This window comes from Aulostomus chinensis, chromosome 22 (assembly GCF_037954235.1).
Source record: "Aulostomus chinensis isolate RoL2024-O1b breed Wild chromosome 22, RoL_Achi_v1.0, whole genome shotgun sequence".
Taxonomy (NCBI): Eukaryota; Metazoa; Chordata; class Actinopteri; order Syngnathiformes; family Aulostomidae; genus Aulostomus; species Aulostomus chinensis.
The window spans coordinates 17,295,087-17,313,106 of record NC_141341.1 but is presented as its reverse complement, the minus strand read 5'-3'; the positions used below and the strand labels follow the sequence as shown (position 1 = coordinate 17,313,106).

Sequence of the window (18,020 nt, the reverse complement as noted above, 5' to 3'; positions counted from 1 at the left end):
CCCTGCTGTTAAAGGCGGCTCCGTGAGGACCGGTCAAAGCAGACGTCCGTGCCCATTGAGCCTTGATCCGCTGCAAGGTGTGCGTGATTTGTTTGGTGTAAATTAATTTAAAGTGCTCGACCGACTCTTCTTGTGAAGTGTCACGTAACTTCTGCTGTTTTTAGGCGCTATACAAATAAAATCAACTTGATTCCAACAGCAGTGCCAGCTCAGCGCCGGGCCGCTGAGTTCACATTTCTCCATGACTCTGGGTGAGAGCACTGCTGTCAAACACTGCCCGTTGCTTAGTTTCACTTATTTGTAGCAAAATTCAGATGCATGTGACTGCATCAACTTCATCTGCGCGACGCTTTTTGGAGAGGCAGAGGTTCACTTCACTCTTGAAATGTCGGTTATTCTCCAATTTCTTCTTTATTCTCGTAATGCGCAATGAAAAATAAAACCTTCTTCCTTTAAGTTCATTTTATGCCAGTGCATAATGGAGAATAATGCCTGGTCCTAATTCTCCTTCATACTCAAGTGTCTAAACCAGGAGGAGGATGGGAGGATTTAGTTTGGGTCACTGGAGGATCCGGGTTTTTATTGGCTCCAGATCCATCAAGCGCTTCACCTGTTTCCTGCTAGAATACCTGTGCACACGGACAGCTTAGCTGCACTCTGACTTTGGTAAATCAACAAGCCTTTACTTTCCAAATGTAAACTGAGGTATTTTCCATTGAATTTAGGGAAGAATGGTTTGGATTTTGGAATTTAGAACTCGCTTTGATGACCTCCTCGCTCCCTGGCAGAGGTATGTTCTCTTCCTGCGATATCTAATTAAAAATGACAATTAGCTCAGATCCTAAAAAAATCGAATCGATGGCCTTTTCAGGATCTACTGGTAACGGGGGATTGGTTTTGTGAAAGGAGCAACAGTGTCGTGAAAAATTCCACAAGGATTTAAGCGAGAATACCAATACTGGCAGTGGCACCTTCATTGGAGGCGTGTCCTCGTGGAGGCGTGTCCTCACTGCCAGCATGTCGTCACTGTGGGCAGACCTGCAGGGTCATCCTGCTCCGTGATGAAAGAGTCCAAAACCAGCGAGCAGAGACATTTCATTGTTTACTTTCAACTTCATGTTCAAAAAGTTACATCGTATTTTAACAATTAAAATGTGCTAAAGCACAGCGTTCTAAACTTCTAAAAGCTGCTTCAGACAAATACAGAACATTTCAATGAGCATAAAAAAGAAACCTGTATATGTATAATTAAAAAGTGTTAAACAACTACACATTAAAAATTATTCAACAACACCATTAATGAAAAAAAAAAAGAAACTGGAGATGTACAAAGTCTGTGGGGACACCGAGAGAGGAGGAGGAGGAGGAGGAGGGAACTTCCATACAAACAGAAGGTGATTTAACAGGGTGGGAACAACTTTAATCAAACATGTCGTCGTCGTCATCTTCTTCCTCCTCGTGCTCTTCTGCGAAGTATTTGACTTCTCTCTTTGCACGACCAGGACGGTTACGGGACGGGGTGTTTGTCGCACTCAGGCTGTTGCTGTCGTCATCCTCTTCATCGTCAGACGGGGGCTTCTGAGGCTTCTATGCAGAACGACAGAAACGTCAGGACAGATATCGAGACAGGGAGGAACTGCTGGAGGATGAAACCTGTTGAGCTGGCACCCATCACAGGGGCAGAGAGGAGCGATTAGCTGCTGCACGCTACTGGGGACATTAACACAGGGCTCAACAAGCTGTGTGTTAATGGGGGGGGGCTGCCCTCTCTCTGGAGTTCATGTGCTCAACACAGACCTTTCCTATCCAGAGGTATTTCATTCAAAGCTGTGTGAAGACAACTTACACAAACACTTAAACATCATTGAGCTGACCCCAGAATATAGCAAATCAAACTTGCATCAATCCATCCAACTTCTTCCACTTATCCTGTTAAGGGTCGTGGGGGGCTGGAGCCTATCCCAGCGGCTACGGGCGAGAGGCGGGGTTCACCCTGGACAGGTCACCAGTCCATCCCAGGGCCAACACATAGAGACAGACAACCATTCACACTCACAGTCACACCTACAGTCAATTTAGAGTATCAGTCAGCCTCGTCCCCTCTTGATGTCTTTGGACTGTGGGAGGAAGCTGGAGTACCAGAGAGAACCCACACAGGAACAGGGAGAACATGGAGACTCACACAGAAAGATCCCGTGATGGAGCCGGGGTTCGAACCCTGAACCTTCTTGCTGTGAGGTGACAGTGCTGACCACTGCACCACCGTGCCACCATCAAACTTGCATTTAAATTAAAAATATTTGTAGATTCATGTGGAATTTTACTGAGGGAGAAGAGTGGGTGGCGTTATAAAGATGTTCATGTGGTAAATAGAACTGCTTTTCTGGACAGCCATGTTTACCACATTGACATCTGTTTCAAAATTCAAAATTACAGTAAAATTATCCGTCCATTTAAATTACATATTGAAGGATTTTAAAATGTTTGTGAAAGGACATTAAAATTAACTATGGCTCATGTAACTCAGGAGAACTAGTAAGAGCCTCAGGTTCCAGAGTTGACCCCCATTGCTGAGCTTCAGAGTCAACAACACAGAGGGACAGAACTCACTCTGCTTGCAGGTTTTGACATTTTCTTCAGTGGGCTGTACTCGTCGTCCCCGGAACCAGAGCCCTTCCTCTTCCTCCCCCTGCCTTTACCTGCATAAAGTTCACCAAACATATCACCAAACATGTCATCTGACCACGCGATTGTAAATATTGAAAGAGCCTGAACTGTGTGGTACCTTTGAGAGCTGGTGATGGTTTCTTGGACCCAGTGTCAGAATCTGAATCCCAGATGGATTTATCTGGTTTCTTTGCTTTTGGTGCTGGTGACTTCTTAGGTTTCAGAGCTGCGTCAGAGGGCTTCTTGGCTGCTGGACATCATATAAAGACCATGAAACAGCCTGAAATCATGAACAACACCCCTACTCCCCCCTTCTTGCCTGCCTGGCAGCTATTAAGCAGCATTACTGCTCCCTCTAGCGGGCATAGTGAGACATTACCTTTCTTTGCTGGCGATAGTTTGTCAAACGCGGAGCTGCTGGAGTACGTGGAGAACACAGGGCCGTTGTCATCATCACTCTCAGATTTGGATGCATCTACAAGACAAACAAGTCAACAAACGTTTACATTCTCCCTCTTCCTGGACACATGACTCCTGAATCATGTGACTGTTGACAGTCAGCCAGATGTTTTGATTCAGATTCAGAATCAGATTCAGATTCAGAAAACTAAATTTATCCCCGTGGGAGGGAATTGAGGTTATTAATTTGGTAACCCTTCACAGTGTGTAACTGAAGTTCATAGGGTTAGTGGATGTGTTGGTAGCACAGCATGTTACAAGTAGATGACGGACTTCGATTATTGGGATGTGTGTTTCTGAGAAGTACATGTCGGGGCAGTCTTGTCAATCACAGAGCCAATCAGAGTTAATCAAAGTCAGTCAGGCAGAGACAATCAGAGTTGGTCAGACAGAGACGGCCTGACAACTAAACCACTGAAACTGCGATTCCAATGTCGGATTAAGATTTTGCCTCCCTGATCGAAGTCTTTCAGGATCATAATTCAGTGTGGGTCGCCTGCCCAGTGAGCCCATACTTACCGCTGTCGTTGCTCTTTTCAGAAAAGGCTGATTTGGACAAGAAGATGCTGCTTGTCTCTTTCTTTTTTGCTACAGATGCAGACCTAGAAAGACAAAGAAACAACAAATTGAAATTGTTGAGCATTTTTGGAAATTTTTTTCTCTCTTTGGAATTCCAGATGATGTCACAGGAATCAAATCTGAACTTTTGGCCTGACTCATGAAGTGTCCACAACTTTCTTTTTACATACAACACAAGTTATTTTATTGAGGGCTAAAACAGTCCAATAGTGTGCCAGAACATTTCATGAGTTAGACCCAATGTCTGAACTTGCATTTTCACACGTCGCCCGCAAAAACTGACAGACCTGCTGCCCCCCACTTGGGTGCTCACATCTGGCATGATGCAGCAAACAGGCTGCGATCACAAAGCTGAGTTGAGCAGAAACAGCAGAGCGTCTTTGCTGTCACTGTCAAACTCAGCCCTCACGAGCGCAAGTTCCTGAATCTCTCCAGTGAGACGTTCTGATCGGTGATCATTATGAGTCCTCATTTAGCACCAGTTGAAAAACAAACATTGAGCCTTGACGGTCAAACAATAGTCGAATGTGTCAGTGGTATGACCATGAAGAGAGCTGTGACCAACACACAAATAGCTGACTGGTACCAAAGAGTGTTGTGGGACATGAGGTAATAACATGAGCCTCATGGAAAGAGAACATGACAGCCTGGTTGAATGCAACATTTTCTCGTGATTCACAATCATCACTAATTATTGGTGTTGACTGACAACAGGCATTTCAGGGTGTTGTGTCAATGATAATAAGAAAATAAAGAAATGTCAGTAACAAGCCCCTCACTCTTACAATGTACATATAATAGCCGCTGAGCTAACAAGCAGGCAGAACAACAGCAATTTAATGTCTTGTCTCACTGAGTCGGACGTTTGCGTTCTCACCCACAGACACACTCGGGCTGACACGGGAGACATGAGGGTGCAGAATCTTTTATATGTAACACTTGACTGAAATAGCGGCGAGCAAACAGAACATGAACTAAGAGTGTGAAGTGTGGCATCAGTCTTACGTGGTCTTTTGTTTGAGGGAGGAGAAGGAGTCTTCATTGTAGTCATCATCGTGGTCGTCGAAGCGCTCCTTGGTGTCTGATGTGGTAAGGTCATCTTTGAATGTCCTGACTGGAGATGAAGCGCCATCATCGTCCTCTACATTCTCCTCTTCGTCACCCTCTTCTTCCTCAGAAAAGTCAAAGGTGTATTTGGGCTTTGAAGCTGAAAGACAAGAGACGCATGTTTGTTCAAGCCGGTGGTTGTTGCTGTGGGTTCAGTGGTGTTGCGAAGGGGTTGCATCAGCCAGCTCCTCAGACGAGGCCGACACTCTCATCAGTCGCAGGAAACCTGGACTGACTTCATGAGGTTTTTTTTTTTAGTTGAAATGGATCCAAACACTCAAAATGGATTTAAGTAAATGCGAGCAGACACGGAGTAACCATCGACCTGGGACGTAGAAATGAGGCACAAAGTGGAAACCACAGGATCCAAACTTCTCTGTTGGTTCAACTGTTAAAGTATCTCCCGAAACAGTCTCAAATCATCCATTCAATTAGTGTGATCATCTCAATTAAAAGAATCAACTTCTGTTAATTACTTCACTTCGGTCAGTGCTCTGCTACTGGTATACAAACGATATAAAAACAATTGGTCATATTTCACTAGGAGGAGAAGCTCACCATGGCCTCTAAACACAGCCAGGATTCTAAACCACAGCTGACTAAAGGTGCATCATCATCTCATGCCTCCGATCTGTTTCCTCTCTGTATCTTGGAGTTGTTTAGTAGAGCACCTCTGACCAACACATGTTTTTGTTTGTTCTGAATGGCTTGGTGATTGAGACTAGAACACTGAGAACAGAGTGAGAACGACTGACATTTTGAAATCATGAAGGAACACATTGGAACAACCCCTTGACAAACAGGCACTGCACTTGTCGTCTTAAGCTTTTTAGGTTCAGCAGAAACACCATTCACCACCTAGACTCCACCTCTTCACTCAGGTCTTCTAGGAAATGGTTTTAGGTGTCAAACCTGAGCTGCAACAGTGGGAGTGAGCTGACTCAGCGGTGGATGGAATGGAGCCACTTAACAACTGAAAAGATGAACCTGATGATGGTGCGATTGACAAGTGAATATTGAGATGAAATAATGACATGTGTGGGCCCAACCATACCTGATGCTCTCTGGGACTTGGTCTCTCTGGGGATGACAGGCTGACTGTTCTCTAAATCACTGTCTGATTTGGACTCGTCTTCAGACCAGGGGTTCCTCTTCTTCACCTTCTTAGGAGTAGCAGATTTGGGTCCGGGAGTTTTTCTCACTCTTGGGGCTCCTGCAGGATGACAACAGACAACCAGATGTTTATCAAGCTGAATCCCAAGGAGCTCCTGGTCACGTTCAGCAGGTCCTGCTTGACTTAAGTCTGTACCTGTTGTTACAAGCGCAATTCAAACATTTCAAACAATCACGGATCAAAAGTCCACCTAAGTCTCTCAAAAGTCTCCCCTTAAAAAGATTTAGACCAAGGAATTATCTTACATGTCACATACATTTAATAGATCCCGCAGCAAAATGGTGATTAACTGCAATTTCTACCTCTGCCAAGAGGCCATGTCTTCAGTGTCTGTTAGCAGGATTCCACAAAAACTACCAAACTGATTATCTTCAACCTCAGCAGGATGCTGAGAAGGAGCAGAAGGGACATCGCTTTCAAAAGAACCCATCCATTTTTGGAGTGGATCTGAATGAGAAGTTTTTAAATGAATTTTTTTTTATGTATTTGTTTCTCAAACACGTATGAATGGAGTCATTCACACTGAAGGTGATCTGGATCGCACTGAAGATCCTGAGTATTGTTCCAGCTGACATAGCTGCAAGCAGAATTTTCTGAGTGCTTTCTGCTTGTGACATAACATCATTTTAGATTCAGACTGTGCAACAAAGCTCTCACCTGGTTCTTTCTTCTCTTTTTTGACACGTGGAGTCTTTGGTTTGACTACGGAGTTTTCTCCTGTTCCGCCGTCACCACCTAAAGCCTCGTCATCAAACTCCAACTTCACAGCTGCTGCGTCTACTTCGCCCTGAGAGGAAAGACAAGCTATAACCTCCCTGGATTCCTCTGATCATTCACTCCATTTCCTCATTATACCAGCTGGAGTTACCTTCTTCTTCTTGGCCTGTTTCTTGGTAGCATCAGACTTCAGTGGCTGGGTTGGAGGATCCACCCTGCGCCCAAATGGTGACGGCATGGTCTCTTCAAGATTCATCTTCTTCGCTTTGGGTTTGCCAACTTTACCCTTCACCAGCTTGGACTTTCCTATACTCTGCTCTTCTCGCTCATGTGCCTCCACATTCTGAGGGACAAAACCCCGAGATAGTTTTAGTGGTAGTAGGAGTAGTATTAATAGTGACAGTGCAGCTGTGGGAACCTTTTTATTTAATACTTTCACATTTTTCTTTTTTCAGCTCCACTTAAACACGATGAGAACAAAAACAGCTCACACAGGCCATAAATCTTGACCATAGATTCCTAATTGATCAGGACTCATTGAAGTAAAATGACCAATGTCACCTGTAGGGGGCAGCATTATAGACATAATTACTAGGTTAAACATTTCTCCTCATGAACCATGTGTGTTAGATTACATGTTTTCCTCTTTCCCAGGAAATGTAGAGAATCCTTTGCTCAAGATTTCTGCAAAATGAAAGAAAGTAGTCTAAGGCCATTCATGTGATTCTCACAAAAATGTGGCGTACACCACTGACGAAATGTTATCAAAGGAATTTGGGTCTTCTCATCCACTTCAATTAATTCTGAAGATGTGGCCTCTTAAGGCTCTACTGCAAACATCTGCTGATGTTACAATCCTAATATAAAGATGCTTGATACACACACTCACTACAACATGTTTTGGATGCACAGGAAATTTTGTAAAAAGGGTTGATTGGAGAAATTTGTTAAAGCACAGAGGTGACTTACAAGACTGTTTGGAGCTGTTTAACTCCACACCCAAAGTGACACTGGCTGAGAAAGAAGTTCTGGGGGACAATGTACTTAAAATTGCTGTTCATGTAGGATTCAGTACAGACCTGATATCAGTTTATTTCCAGTAGGCCAAATTTATTTGCGTGTGTGCTGAGTGACAGAGTGAAGGAGACATAAAACAAAGTCTTTGGTGTGTACAATTATTTCTCTGGTACAAAAAAGGCTCCATGGGCTGTTTGATTTCTGTTGGCAGTTTCATGACCAGTGAAAACACACAAACCTCTCTATATGCACTGATGAGTTACATCATTTTGAACACTTACATCCAGCTCTTCGATGAATATGGACAAATCCTCCTTCCACAGATCCTCTGAGGATTTCCTCTGGAGATCATTTAGCTCTCCTCTCTGCAACACAAGTTACACTGTTGAGGAACACTTGAACCATATTGCTGCACTGGTTGGTGAGGCAGCTCAGTCATGGTGGTCATGGTGGTACACCTCAGTGCTAAAGAAAGGTTCCACCTCTTAAGAAAGAGGCTTCTTTAGTTCCGAGTGTGTAGTGGGGAGTCCCTGGGGTCACGTGATGTGTTGTTCCTGGACCACTGTAAGCTGAGCTGGAACCAGACACTATTTATAACTATTTCAGTACCCTTGTGATAAATACATAAACAACCACAATATATTACTATTAAAAATACTACATGCGCCTAGTGGAGACACGAGTAATGACTGAATCAGACCAGCCTTTCTACCAAACATAATCCTGTGTGCTTCTGATTAAATATTGTTTTTGTCATTTCTGCCCATGCACAGCACTCTTAGTAGACCATGTATTAAATGTGTGTCATGTGCTTGTCCTAGTGAGGAGAAAATAAACAAGCAAGTGTCACATATACAGTAAGTTACAGAGTGAAAATCAATACCTTCTGGTCCCTTTGTTTGAGGAGCTCCTCAACCTTTTCTTTAGTTAGGCACCACAGAGGCATGTTGAGGATGTAGTTAAAGTTTGGTCCAGATAAGGAGCCAGAGTCCACCGAGCTGTCGCTTTCATGTCCATCACGCTCTTCTTCTTCCTGAGCCTGTCAGAGGTAAGAATATCTCATCTTAGCCTGGAAAATCTAACTCATGGCGCTCTCATGTATGGTTACTGGCATGCTGCCATGTCAGCTATGTGGCTGTCGTCATTTCATCAATGACCAGAAAGACTGACCACTTGTTTCCACCACAAGAACTTAGAAACCTTGGACAAGTTCAGTGTCATCTTCACACGCGTGTTCCTATTTTGTTTTACAGTGAAAACTTGCATCTTTTGGATTAGTGACATGAAAAATGCTACAGCAGGGACAATCCTCTAACAAGAAGCCTGAGAGGGGGATGCAGGAGCAGAGTGCTCTGATCATTGTCAGACCTGCTGCCACAGAGCAGCTGGGGTTAGAGTTCTTGGGGAGGGAGAGAGGAGAACTGTACCTTCTCCTGAGACTTGACCCAGGCAGCTACAGGGTCAGACTCAAATCCTTTCTGGACCAGCATGCGGATCAGATCACGCTTGGATTTGTTCTCTGTTCAGACACAGATAACACAAGACATACTCATCCACTTGCTGTTACACAAGGGTATAGGTGAGGTGATGTTTCAAATATTTTCAGCATATTTACCAATTGTTAGTTTCCCTTCAATCTTCTCCAGGACAAAGCGAGCCTGGTTGGAGAGTTTGGCTGCCTCTGCACCAAGACTGCCCAATAACCAGTCCTTCCTCAGTTTGTAGTAATGTAGGCGGAGCTCAAAGAACTCTTTGAGAATGTCTTGGACTGAGTCGTATCTCTTCAGACAACCCATGTGGTCGAACAACACCTGTGAAGGAATGGTGACCAAGGTCAAAAATCAAACACATGCTGGTTTTCATTACATCTCATGTACAACAGTTCTCATGTTTAAAGTCTGTTTGAGCTGAACTTCAGGGTTACCATGGAGTTGCAGGTAAGGCTGGACTGCAACTTGAAGACTTTGTGGAGACCGGCTGCCTCAGCCTGAGCTAGTTTCTCCTCAGACATGCGAACAACAAACTTGACAGTGCTATCTGTGTGGTATTCCTTGTAGTCATTGATGAGTGCTGGTGTTTTTTCTGTGCCCTGCAGCATGGGCTCCAGCACAGACTCCTTATATGCCTGTACACAAGAGTGGAGCACCATGGTTACACCAAATTGCAGCTCCCAAAAACAAATCATCACACCCCAAGAACTCAATACTGTTGCTGTGGCGCTCAGCCTGTATTACAACTCATCACCAGAGAGTGTGCACCCACCTGTGTCCACGTCCGAACAGGCAGCTCTGTGATCTCAATGGTGTTTTTGTCTATGACTGACACCTCTCCACTGACCAGGTACTGGTTCTGTCCCAGTTCATGGATCATACCTTTGAAGTTTTTGTACCGGGGAAGCTGTTTGGGGACAAAGATTACACTTTTAATCACACTCAGTGTTCCAGTTCTACATCGAATCAATTTCGCCCAAAATTTGCTGATACACATCTATGGGTTGTTGAATCCTGGACAGAATTATGATTGGGGTAACCTGGTCTAAATGCTCTCACACAGCAGAGTTCATTTTATATGTTGACAGCACGATATTAAACTACATATTTAAGTACAGTAAAGACACTGGAAAGGCAGAGGTGTTAGATTAAAAACACACAAGATTGTGTTCAGCAAAGAAATCTTGGCAACACACTTGCCAAAAATAACTACAGCACATCTCTGTTGAAACACAGTAAATATGTCAACAGCTAATCAACATTGTAGGCAACCACACCAAAGGTCAATAAGAAAAGACAGAGGAAAGTGGTTTCTCTGATGCCTTTACCATTGGCAGAGGGTCTTGGTGGTTGAGCATCCGGTTGATGTTGTTGACGATCTCTCGAGGGTCGTAGTTGGAGATCTTACATGCCCAGCCCGTCCCAATGCCCTCCGCACCATTCACGAGCACCATTGGAATGATGGGAATGTACCACTCAGGCTCCACCTTCTGGTTGTCATCATACAGGAACTTGAGCAGATGGGAGTCCACTGCAGGGAACAACAGCTTGGCAAGAGGACTGTGGAAAATAAGACCAAGGTTACACGGTGTACATTTGCCGGGTCCAATGAAATCACACCGAATAAAGATCTTGACTAAACTGGCTCTGTGAAAAATACTTTGCATCTTTGAAATGTTTGCCATATTCAAAGCATGCAACTATCATCGACAGGCCTTTGGTTTGAAATGGCGTTACCTAAGCATGGTGAAGATATAACGAGGGCTGGCAGCATCTTTGCCTCCATTGATGCGAGTACCAAACTGACCCAGCGGCTGCAGGATGTTGATGTTGTTGCTGCCCACAAAGTTCTGAGCTAAGTTCACGATGGTCATCATAAGTGCTTGCTACATGGACAAATGGGTAGTGAGAGGTTACAAACAGTTTGCATATTTGCAGTTTAACATTTTTATACAGGACGACTGCAAAGATGTATCACACCAATTGTAGCCAATCTGATGAAAACATATAACAAGTGGTCCACCTGGCTTGTTGAGATGTGACAAAGTAGATTCTGTCCAAATCAGATTCATGACATAGTCACTTTGGTATTTTTCTGATGATCTTCATTAATTTCTTCTGACGAACGGATTCAACATAAATGTCACAAACCACCGACAAGGAACATGACACAAAGACAAAATCTCCCCTCAAGATTGATCATTGACACACCTATGGATTAAAAAGGTTCTGAAAGGTCTCATGAGGACAGTTTACGGTACCTCTCCGTGATGGTAGGCAGACATCTCTGCCACTGAACCAGCCAGCTGTGCAACCTTCACCTCCCTCTTGTCATTCCTCTTTAAGCAGGTGAAGAGCACCTTCCTCTGGCCTGGTTTCAAGCCTGGACAACACACACGTACAAACTGAACTCTAGGAATCATTTGTCTTCCAATAATAAATGATTTCAAAAATGCTTTTCCAAAACAACACATTCTTTCTAAAAAAAAAAGATACAACACTGAATATGATCAGATAGAGTAAGCAACTAGCCGGTGAGTATAGTAGAGCATTTAGAAGCTGAAGAGGCAGATACTTTCCTCAGGAGTTGGTAAAATGTAAAAACAGAGTTAACATTCACAAGGTGGACAGAAACACGTCCCAATGAAAGACTGTGTTGCCCTGTAAATACTGGATGTGGAAATAAGCACCCATTTGCTAAGAAGTTCAATGAAAGTTGATTAAATGTTAGGTTCATTGTGTGTTTGTTTTCCCTGGCAGCCAAAAACAAGGACAATGGAATGTAGGAGACTGATTTACTGCAACTTCAGAAAACAGAAATTCCAAATTTGAAAAGTTATAAAAGTATACAAACCATCAACTAAGGATGGAATGGACCTCTCATTGTCAGAGTTGGAAAACAGAATGAGCTCCTTGTTAATGAAGTCGTTGTAGGACAGGTGCCTGGCCTGAGTTCCATACAGGTATTGCTGAACAAAGAGATAAAGAGACATTTCAACAAACTAACCTGCGAGGAGCTTGAGGAGCTCAGTGAAGCTCCCACAGTGGAAGCAACAAATGTTCATCACCGCTTCATTAACTTTCAAAGGGTCACAAACCTCTGGCAGGCCATGCATCCTTCTTTGTCGTCTGTCCTCCATGAAGTTAGTCAGCCACTCCTTCCTGTCATCTGTTTTCTTCTTACTGAAGGCCTGCCAAAAAACAAGCAGAACACTGCAGCTTAGCCTCATCTCACCTCTTAAGAGAAGGAGCACTCGTTCACAACTGCATTCAAACGTTTTCACTCACAACTCACCCCATGAGGCGGTCAAATTTTTATTGTACATGAACCAATGTTTTTTTCTGGCAATTTCCTACAACTCCACCCCCCCCGCATAAAACGATGTATATAACTCACCAAAGTAATGGCGGCATCGTCCTCTGCACCGCTATATCTAAATGTGATACGGTGCCTCTCCATTTCAGCAAAGTATTCCTTTGCCTCTTTGCTTGTACTTGTACCCAAACCTGAAACACACATTGGAAAAAAACAATATTATCCTAAGAAGTTGTTTTAAAAAGGACAACATATATTTCCCATTATTATGCTTTGCTGTTATCTAAAGAATGCACAAAGACAGAGGTGCGCAATCATAACAGAGGGAGGAGTCTGCTGAGCAACACACTACGCGTCTGATTGACTAAGATGAGCATACCGTGCTTGATAAAAATCACACACTTGTCCCACAGCAGTGGAATCAGTTTAAAATGGCTTATAATGATAACATTCAACAATTACCTTTGTAGTACTTTATATGCCAAGTTTTATAGTTTTCTGTTTGTTTCTTCCACTCATCAAACTCTGGAATGCTGTAGAAGGCCATCTCTTGCTTGTTCTTGGTCGCCTGCAGACACACATTTGACACTAGTAAGGATCCCCCTGTACATCACAGGTGCACACAGAACCGGGTCCTGGTAAATGCACAGTCAGCAAATAGGGTTTCATTGCTTCATCTGCAAAGGTTGTGCTTTATTCACGGATTTGCAGAGTTGCTTTGGATTACAACTAAGAGCTCAAAAGAAAACAAGGAGCAAGAAAGGAACACCAAATCAGATGCATCCATCCAGTGATTCCTCCCATCCGCAAAAATAATGGATCAGTCCACAGGTATTGAGAGTTTTATAATGGTGACATTGATTGTTTGAAAGATTAAAGTTTCGGTGGGACAAGTGCAAACTGACGAACTACCAGAACATCAGAGGACTGTAGCCCTACCATCATGCAGTTTAGTACTGTGTGGATCACTTGAGTGAGTATTGCATGCATATTTTGCAGCTTAAAGTTGCTTTTTACCAGCTGAATTGAGACAGAAAAGTACAAATATTTGCATGCGTGTGTGAGAGGAAGAGCATTACTTTGACAATGGGAGTGATAAATTCCTCCAGGAATGTGTGTTTCAGTAGGGATGGCCAGTTGTGGTGGAAAAAGTTGATGAGCAGACCTTTGATATGGGAGCCATCTTGATCCTGGGACAAGAGAAGTTATGTTAGAAGAGCATGAATGAGAGGGCAGCTAGAAACAGACAGACAGCTGTCAAGGCAGGTCACCTGATCTGTCATGATCATGATCTTGCCGTAGCGCAGGCTCCTCAGAGACTCGGGGTCATCGTAGCTCTTCTTGTATTGCAGGCCAACAATTTTGATAATGTTGTTAATCTCTGCATTTTCCATGATCTGTTGACAAATAATATTATGAAAGACACCGCACCAAAAACATTGCAGCTCAATTTAACGTTATTTTTGATTATCCCTTTTGAATGCATGTATCTATCCAGCTGCAAATAACATTCTGGTTACAGCTAGGTAAAAGTCAAGTAAACTTTAGCAGGCATTTATAATACTTCCTCTATTCTCACACTGATGGCGGCGGAGCTGTAATATAAGTCGCTGACATGCCTGTCAGGAGCAACTCAGGGTTCAGTGTCCTACTAAAGGACACAGACACTTGAAGCCAGGAACTGAACAGCCAACAAAGCTGAGATGATGACTCGCTCCAGTACCTCCGCCCACTCAAGACAAAACCGTTTCTTTGCTCAGGGTCCATCAGCACCACTGGTGACACCGTTCTTGTGAGTGAAATGTTAGCAATACTGAGGTACGTACCTGTTTGTGTGTGGCTTCTCGCACATTTAGGATCTTTCCTCTGAGCGGGAATACCCCATAGCGATCCCGCCCAATGACTCCCAGTCCAGAGACAGCCAGAGACTTTGCTGAGTCTCCTTCAGTGAGGATGAGTGTGCATTCAGAGGAGTGTTTGCCACCTAGAACATAGATATGTAGAAGATTAGCTTGTCTTAGCAGTACATGTTGCCGCAGTGACGACTCCTGGAAAGGATGCGTTATTCTTATTCTTTTTCCACGTGGCTTTGATTCTTTGAATAAAAAAATCTTCAGCTGTTCCATCACCACTGGATCGAGTGGTAGCTGTTGTTTCTGGTAAATGCAGACTGCCAGAAAGCATCTAGGATAGGAACTTTCTTAATTATACCACGTGTCCATAATCAGGCAGGTGTGCCGAAAAAAATATTTATTGGGAGAGTTGTCAGCCTGCTTGTAATTTCGACAGATTAAACTGGACATTCAATTTGATCGATTTTTGATTTTAAAATATTAACAGCCAGAGTTTAGGTGGTGTCATAAATGATGCAAGAACAATGAGATCATTAGGTTTTCAGATGCTGTATGTTAATAAATTATCTCAGCTTTAACACACCGGCATCATTGGCATCATCTAGCTTAGGGATGCCTTTGATCTTGCTGTATTTGACAGATGAGCACTTCTTATTCAGCTGTGTCTGGGCTTTGAACTTCACCCAGTTGAGTATACTCTCAACAATCCCACAGTTGGTTGCCTACGGGTGACAAAGAGACAAAATCCTTTCATGACTGAGACGCAACAATTTCTTATGAGAACAGAAGGCCATGAAAGCAAACCAGAGTTGTCCTTACAGCCTTGATGAACTTGTCAGACAGAAGGCACTTGGACCCAAAGCTCTTAGTCTGGAGTGTCATGTTTTCCTTGGTCTGGGAGTCAAAGGAGGGATTCTCGATCAGTGCGTTCACAAACACCCAGATGTGGTTCTTAACCTGAAGCACAAATGAGAGGAAGGACAGTCAGCTTGTAACCTGTCCACAATACACTCACGGTAGAACATCATACAGTACTCCACCTGGAAAGGTTTGACGGACACTCCTGCCTTGTTCTTCTTCTTCACCACTTCAATGAGTTTGGACACTATTTGATCCACCACATAGTCGATGTGCCTGCCGCCCTAAAAATGAACGTCATCTAAATGTTAACAAACATATTTTAATATTCATCCAGAGAGGATTGTATGTGAAATGACTTTAAAACTAAAATGTGACAATTTCTTGTGAAGCCATGTGTGCTTTCATTTCAACTGAAATATATAAAAAAAAATAAAAAGGTGCTACAAAGTCTATCCTTATGTGTTTAATTATTTAAAGTCACAAGCCTTTAGTCATATTGGCCAGCCTTTGATGGTTATATTCTGTTTTCTCCCCTGAATCAGGACGGAGCAGGCTGTGGCCCTAACATATGTCACTGAGGGAAACATTTATTTCAAGGAGGAGGAAACACTACAAGTCAAATATTACACACTTTTACACAGCAGTGACATAATAGTGCCATAAAATGACAGGCTTGGCTGTACTTTTTCACACATAAACAATGCTGGTGTATTGCCAACACAGTGTGTGAACTTATGCAGCATCTCAGCGCTCTGCAACAGACGGACAGTGTGTTAACTCCCCTGCCACGGTGTTTGGAAACGATCTGCAGCTCTTCACACAGCTGTCTACTTTATGTAGTTACTACTTTTGCTTGTCGAATAGATGCACAACAATCTGTTCCCTCATTAATCTCCGTGTACTTTTATACAGGCGGGGGTGTAATATTCCTGTGCCAACAGTCTACTTTACTTTAAGTTGAGCAGTCCTACAAGCTGGACAAATGATGTGAAGCCTGCATGGATGGGATTTCCTGCACAAGAGACTTATCACTCAAATCAGGTGAATAAAAGCAGCAACACTTCAGTCAAGTTTGGCTCTTTTCTGTGGCAAAGTCGATGTTGTTTCATTGGGACTCCGTGTAACAGTGTGAAAGGATTATAATAGGATAGATCGTACTAGATAATAGGAATGTATGTGTGTGGGGTTTAGTGTTGCAAGGGTGGGGATATTAACATCCATGTTAATAACCAGTCGTATTTTGCTCTCGTCTAGGTTCTGTTACCTTGGTTGTGGCAATGCTATTGACAAAGCTGATTTGTTGGAATCCTTTCTCGCTCATGGTGAGGCAGACCTCCCACCGTTCATTCACAGTCTCGTTCACCACCTTCAGGGCCACGCCCGTCTCATCCAGTTTGTCCTTCACATACAGATCCACATAGCTGCGGAATCCGTTCACCTTCAATGACAGACAGACAGATACGTTTTAGGGATGAGACAATTAATTACGTGCACACCACCATTTTACACTTGAGAAAACTCACAGCTGCTCTAAAGCCAATGTGCCACTGCTAATCCGCTCCTGTGATTTGAATATTGCACTTAAAGAGAAAACAACACTGTCTGTTGTTACTGAAATGGAAATGGTAAGGCAGGCTACAAGATGTGCATCAATCATGGATAAATGACCAAAAGTTAACTTTCACCATTTCTGCAATAATCACGAAACTTAATACATCGATATTAAATGGACTCATGGACTCAATTTTATATAGCGCTTTTCTACCTTAGCGGTACTCAAAGCGCTTTACAGTGTCATCTCATTCACCCGTTCACACACACATTCACACACTGATGGTGGAGGCTACCATGCAAGGCGCCAACCTACTCATCAGGAGCAATTATGGGTTCAGTATCTTGCTCAAGGACACTTTGACATGGTCACCGGGGTCGGGGATCGAACCAGCGACCCTTTGGATGCTAGACGGCCACTCTACCCCTGAGCCATGCCGCCCATATTAAAATTTAAGAATGCGTCAAAACTTTCTGTTCTGCATATTTAACAAGTAAACTTGTTTTAACCCAAACTTTCTTTGTACCTTACGTACTATTATTGTCTAATTCTGTAGCTCTGAATACCTGTGAATTTTTCATACTGATGGCGACTTTTCAAGGCAGTTTGCTGTCATAATGCTATGCGCAACAGCGATAGACTTACGGGAAGTTTTTTGCCATTCAGGGTGACTTTCACCCCTCTGCAGGAGCCAGCTACATCATATGCTCTGCGGGTAAGAAGCGCTACTATGTCCTTGTCCAGTTTCTCCATCTTGAACTTGGCCAGGTCTGGCTGGAATGTCACACAGGTGAAATCGTCTCCATCGAAGAATTTAATCCTGGGCTCAGAAGTCTTGGTCATGTTGTTCTGCCACGTCTGAAGGCAATGAAACACACAGTAACATACACGGATACCTGTTGCAGCATATCAACTTCTACATTATTTTACTGTGTCAATTCATATGACTGAATTAATTTAATGGAAAAGTGCTCAGGATCCTCTTGAACTAAGATCACACACACTTACAACAATTAGTCCCAAAAAACTATGAAACCCCAAGTGATTTATTTGTGCTCCGACAAAACAAGCCTCAAAGATGCAAGCCCATGTGGTGATTATATACACAATCTTACCTCAGACATGAGTGCACATCAAAACCCTACCAAAACAACAATTATTTGACTCAAATATATCAATTGGCCCCAGTCTATAAATCAAATATAATATTCACATAATCATTCAGCAG

The 18,020-nt window shown here is 43.2% G+C and overlaps 1 protein-coding gene across 2 annotated transcripts in view; it reads right to left on the bottom strand.

Moving 5' to 3' along the window:
* Positions 1-1,089: 1,089 nt before the first annotated feature.
* Positions 1,090-18,020, bottom strand: part of top2b (DNA topoisomerase II beta) — a 22,375-nt gene continuing 5,444 nt past the window's right edge. Inside the window, exons 7-36 of one of the 2 annotated variants that reach the window (XM_086192448.1) lie at positions 17,438-17,650; positions 16,505-16,678; positions 15,420-15,521; positions 15,199-15,336; positions 14,963-15,101; positions 14,353-14,510; positions 13,798-13,923; positions 13,606-13,716; positions 12,989-13,094; positions 12,608-12,717; positions 12,309-12,401; positions 12,065-12,179; positions 11,472-11,593; positions 10,948-11,096; positions 10,539-10,770; positions 9,983-10,117; positions 9,645-9,845; positions 9,336-9,531; positions 9,148-9,239; positions 8,604-8,759; positions 8,002-8,085; positions 6,855-7,046; positions 6,644-6,773; positions 5,867-6,025; positions 4,711-4,912; positions 3,646-3,728; positions 3,047-3,142; positions 2,786-2,917; positions 2,611-2,699; positions 1,090-1,587 (exon numbers count right to left, since the gene is read on the bottom strand). In XM_086192448.1, coding sequence (XP_086048574.1) covers positions 1,420-1,587; positions 2,611-2,699; positions 2,786-2,917; positions 3,047-3,142; positions 3,646-3,728; positions 4,711-4,912; positions 5,867-6,025; positions 6,644-6,773; positions 6,855-7,046; positions 8,002-8,085; positions 8,604-8,759; positions 9,148-9,239; positions 9,336-9,531; positions 9,645-9,845; positions 9,983-10,117; positions 10,539-10,770; positions 10,948-11,096; positions 11,472-11,593; positions 12,065-12,179; positions 12,309-12,401; positions 12,608-12,717; positions 12,989-13,094; positions 13,606-13,716; positions 13,798-13,923; positions 14,353-14,510; positions 14,963-15,101; positions 15,199-15,336; positions 15,420-15,521; positions 16,505-16,678; positions 17,438-17,650 — 4,203 coding nt within the window. In that variant the 3' untranslated portion in view covers positions 1,090-1,419. The remainder of the gene's footprint in view (positions 1,588-2,610; positions 2,700-2,785; positions 2,918-3,046; positions 3,143-3,645; positions 3,729-4,710; positions 4,913-5,866; positions 6,026-6,643; positions 6,774-6,854; positions 7,047-8,001; positions 8,086-8,603; positions 8,760-9,147; positions 9,240-9,335; positions 9,532-9,644; positions 9,846-9,982; positions 10,118-10,538; positions 10,771-10,947; positions 11,097-11,471; positions 11,594-12,064; positions 12,180-12,308; positions 12,402-12,607; positions 12,718-12,988; positions 13,095-13,605; positions 13,717-13,797; positions 13,924-14,352; positions 14,511-14,962; positions 15,102-15,198; positions 15,337-15,419; positions 15,522-16,504; positions 16,679-17,437; positions 17,651-18,020) is intronic. The other variant, XM_086192449.1, reaches the window with a different exon arrangement.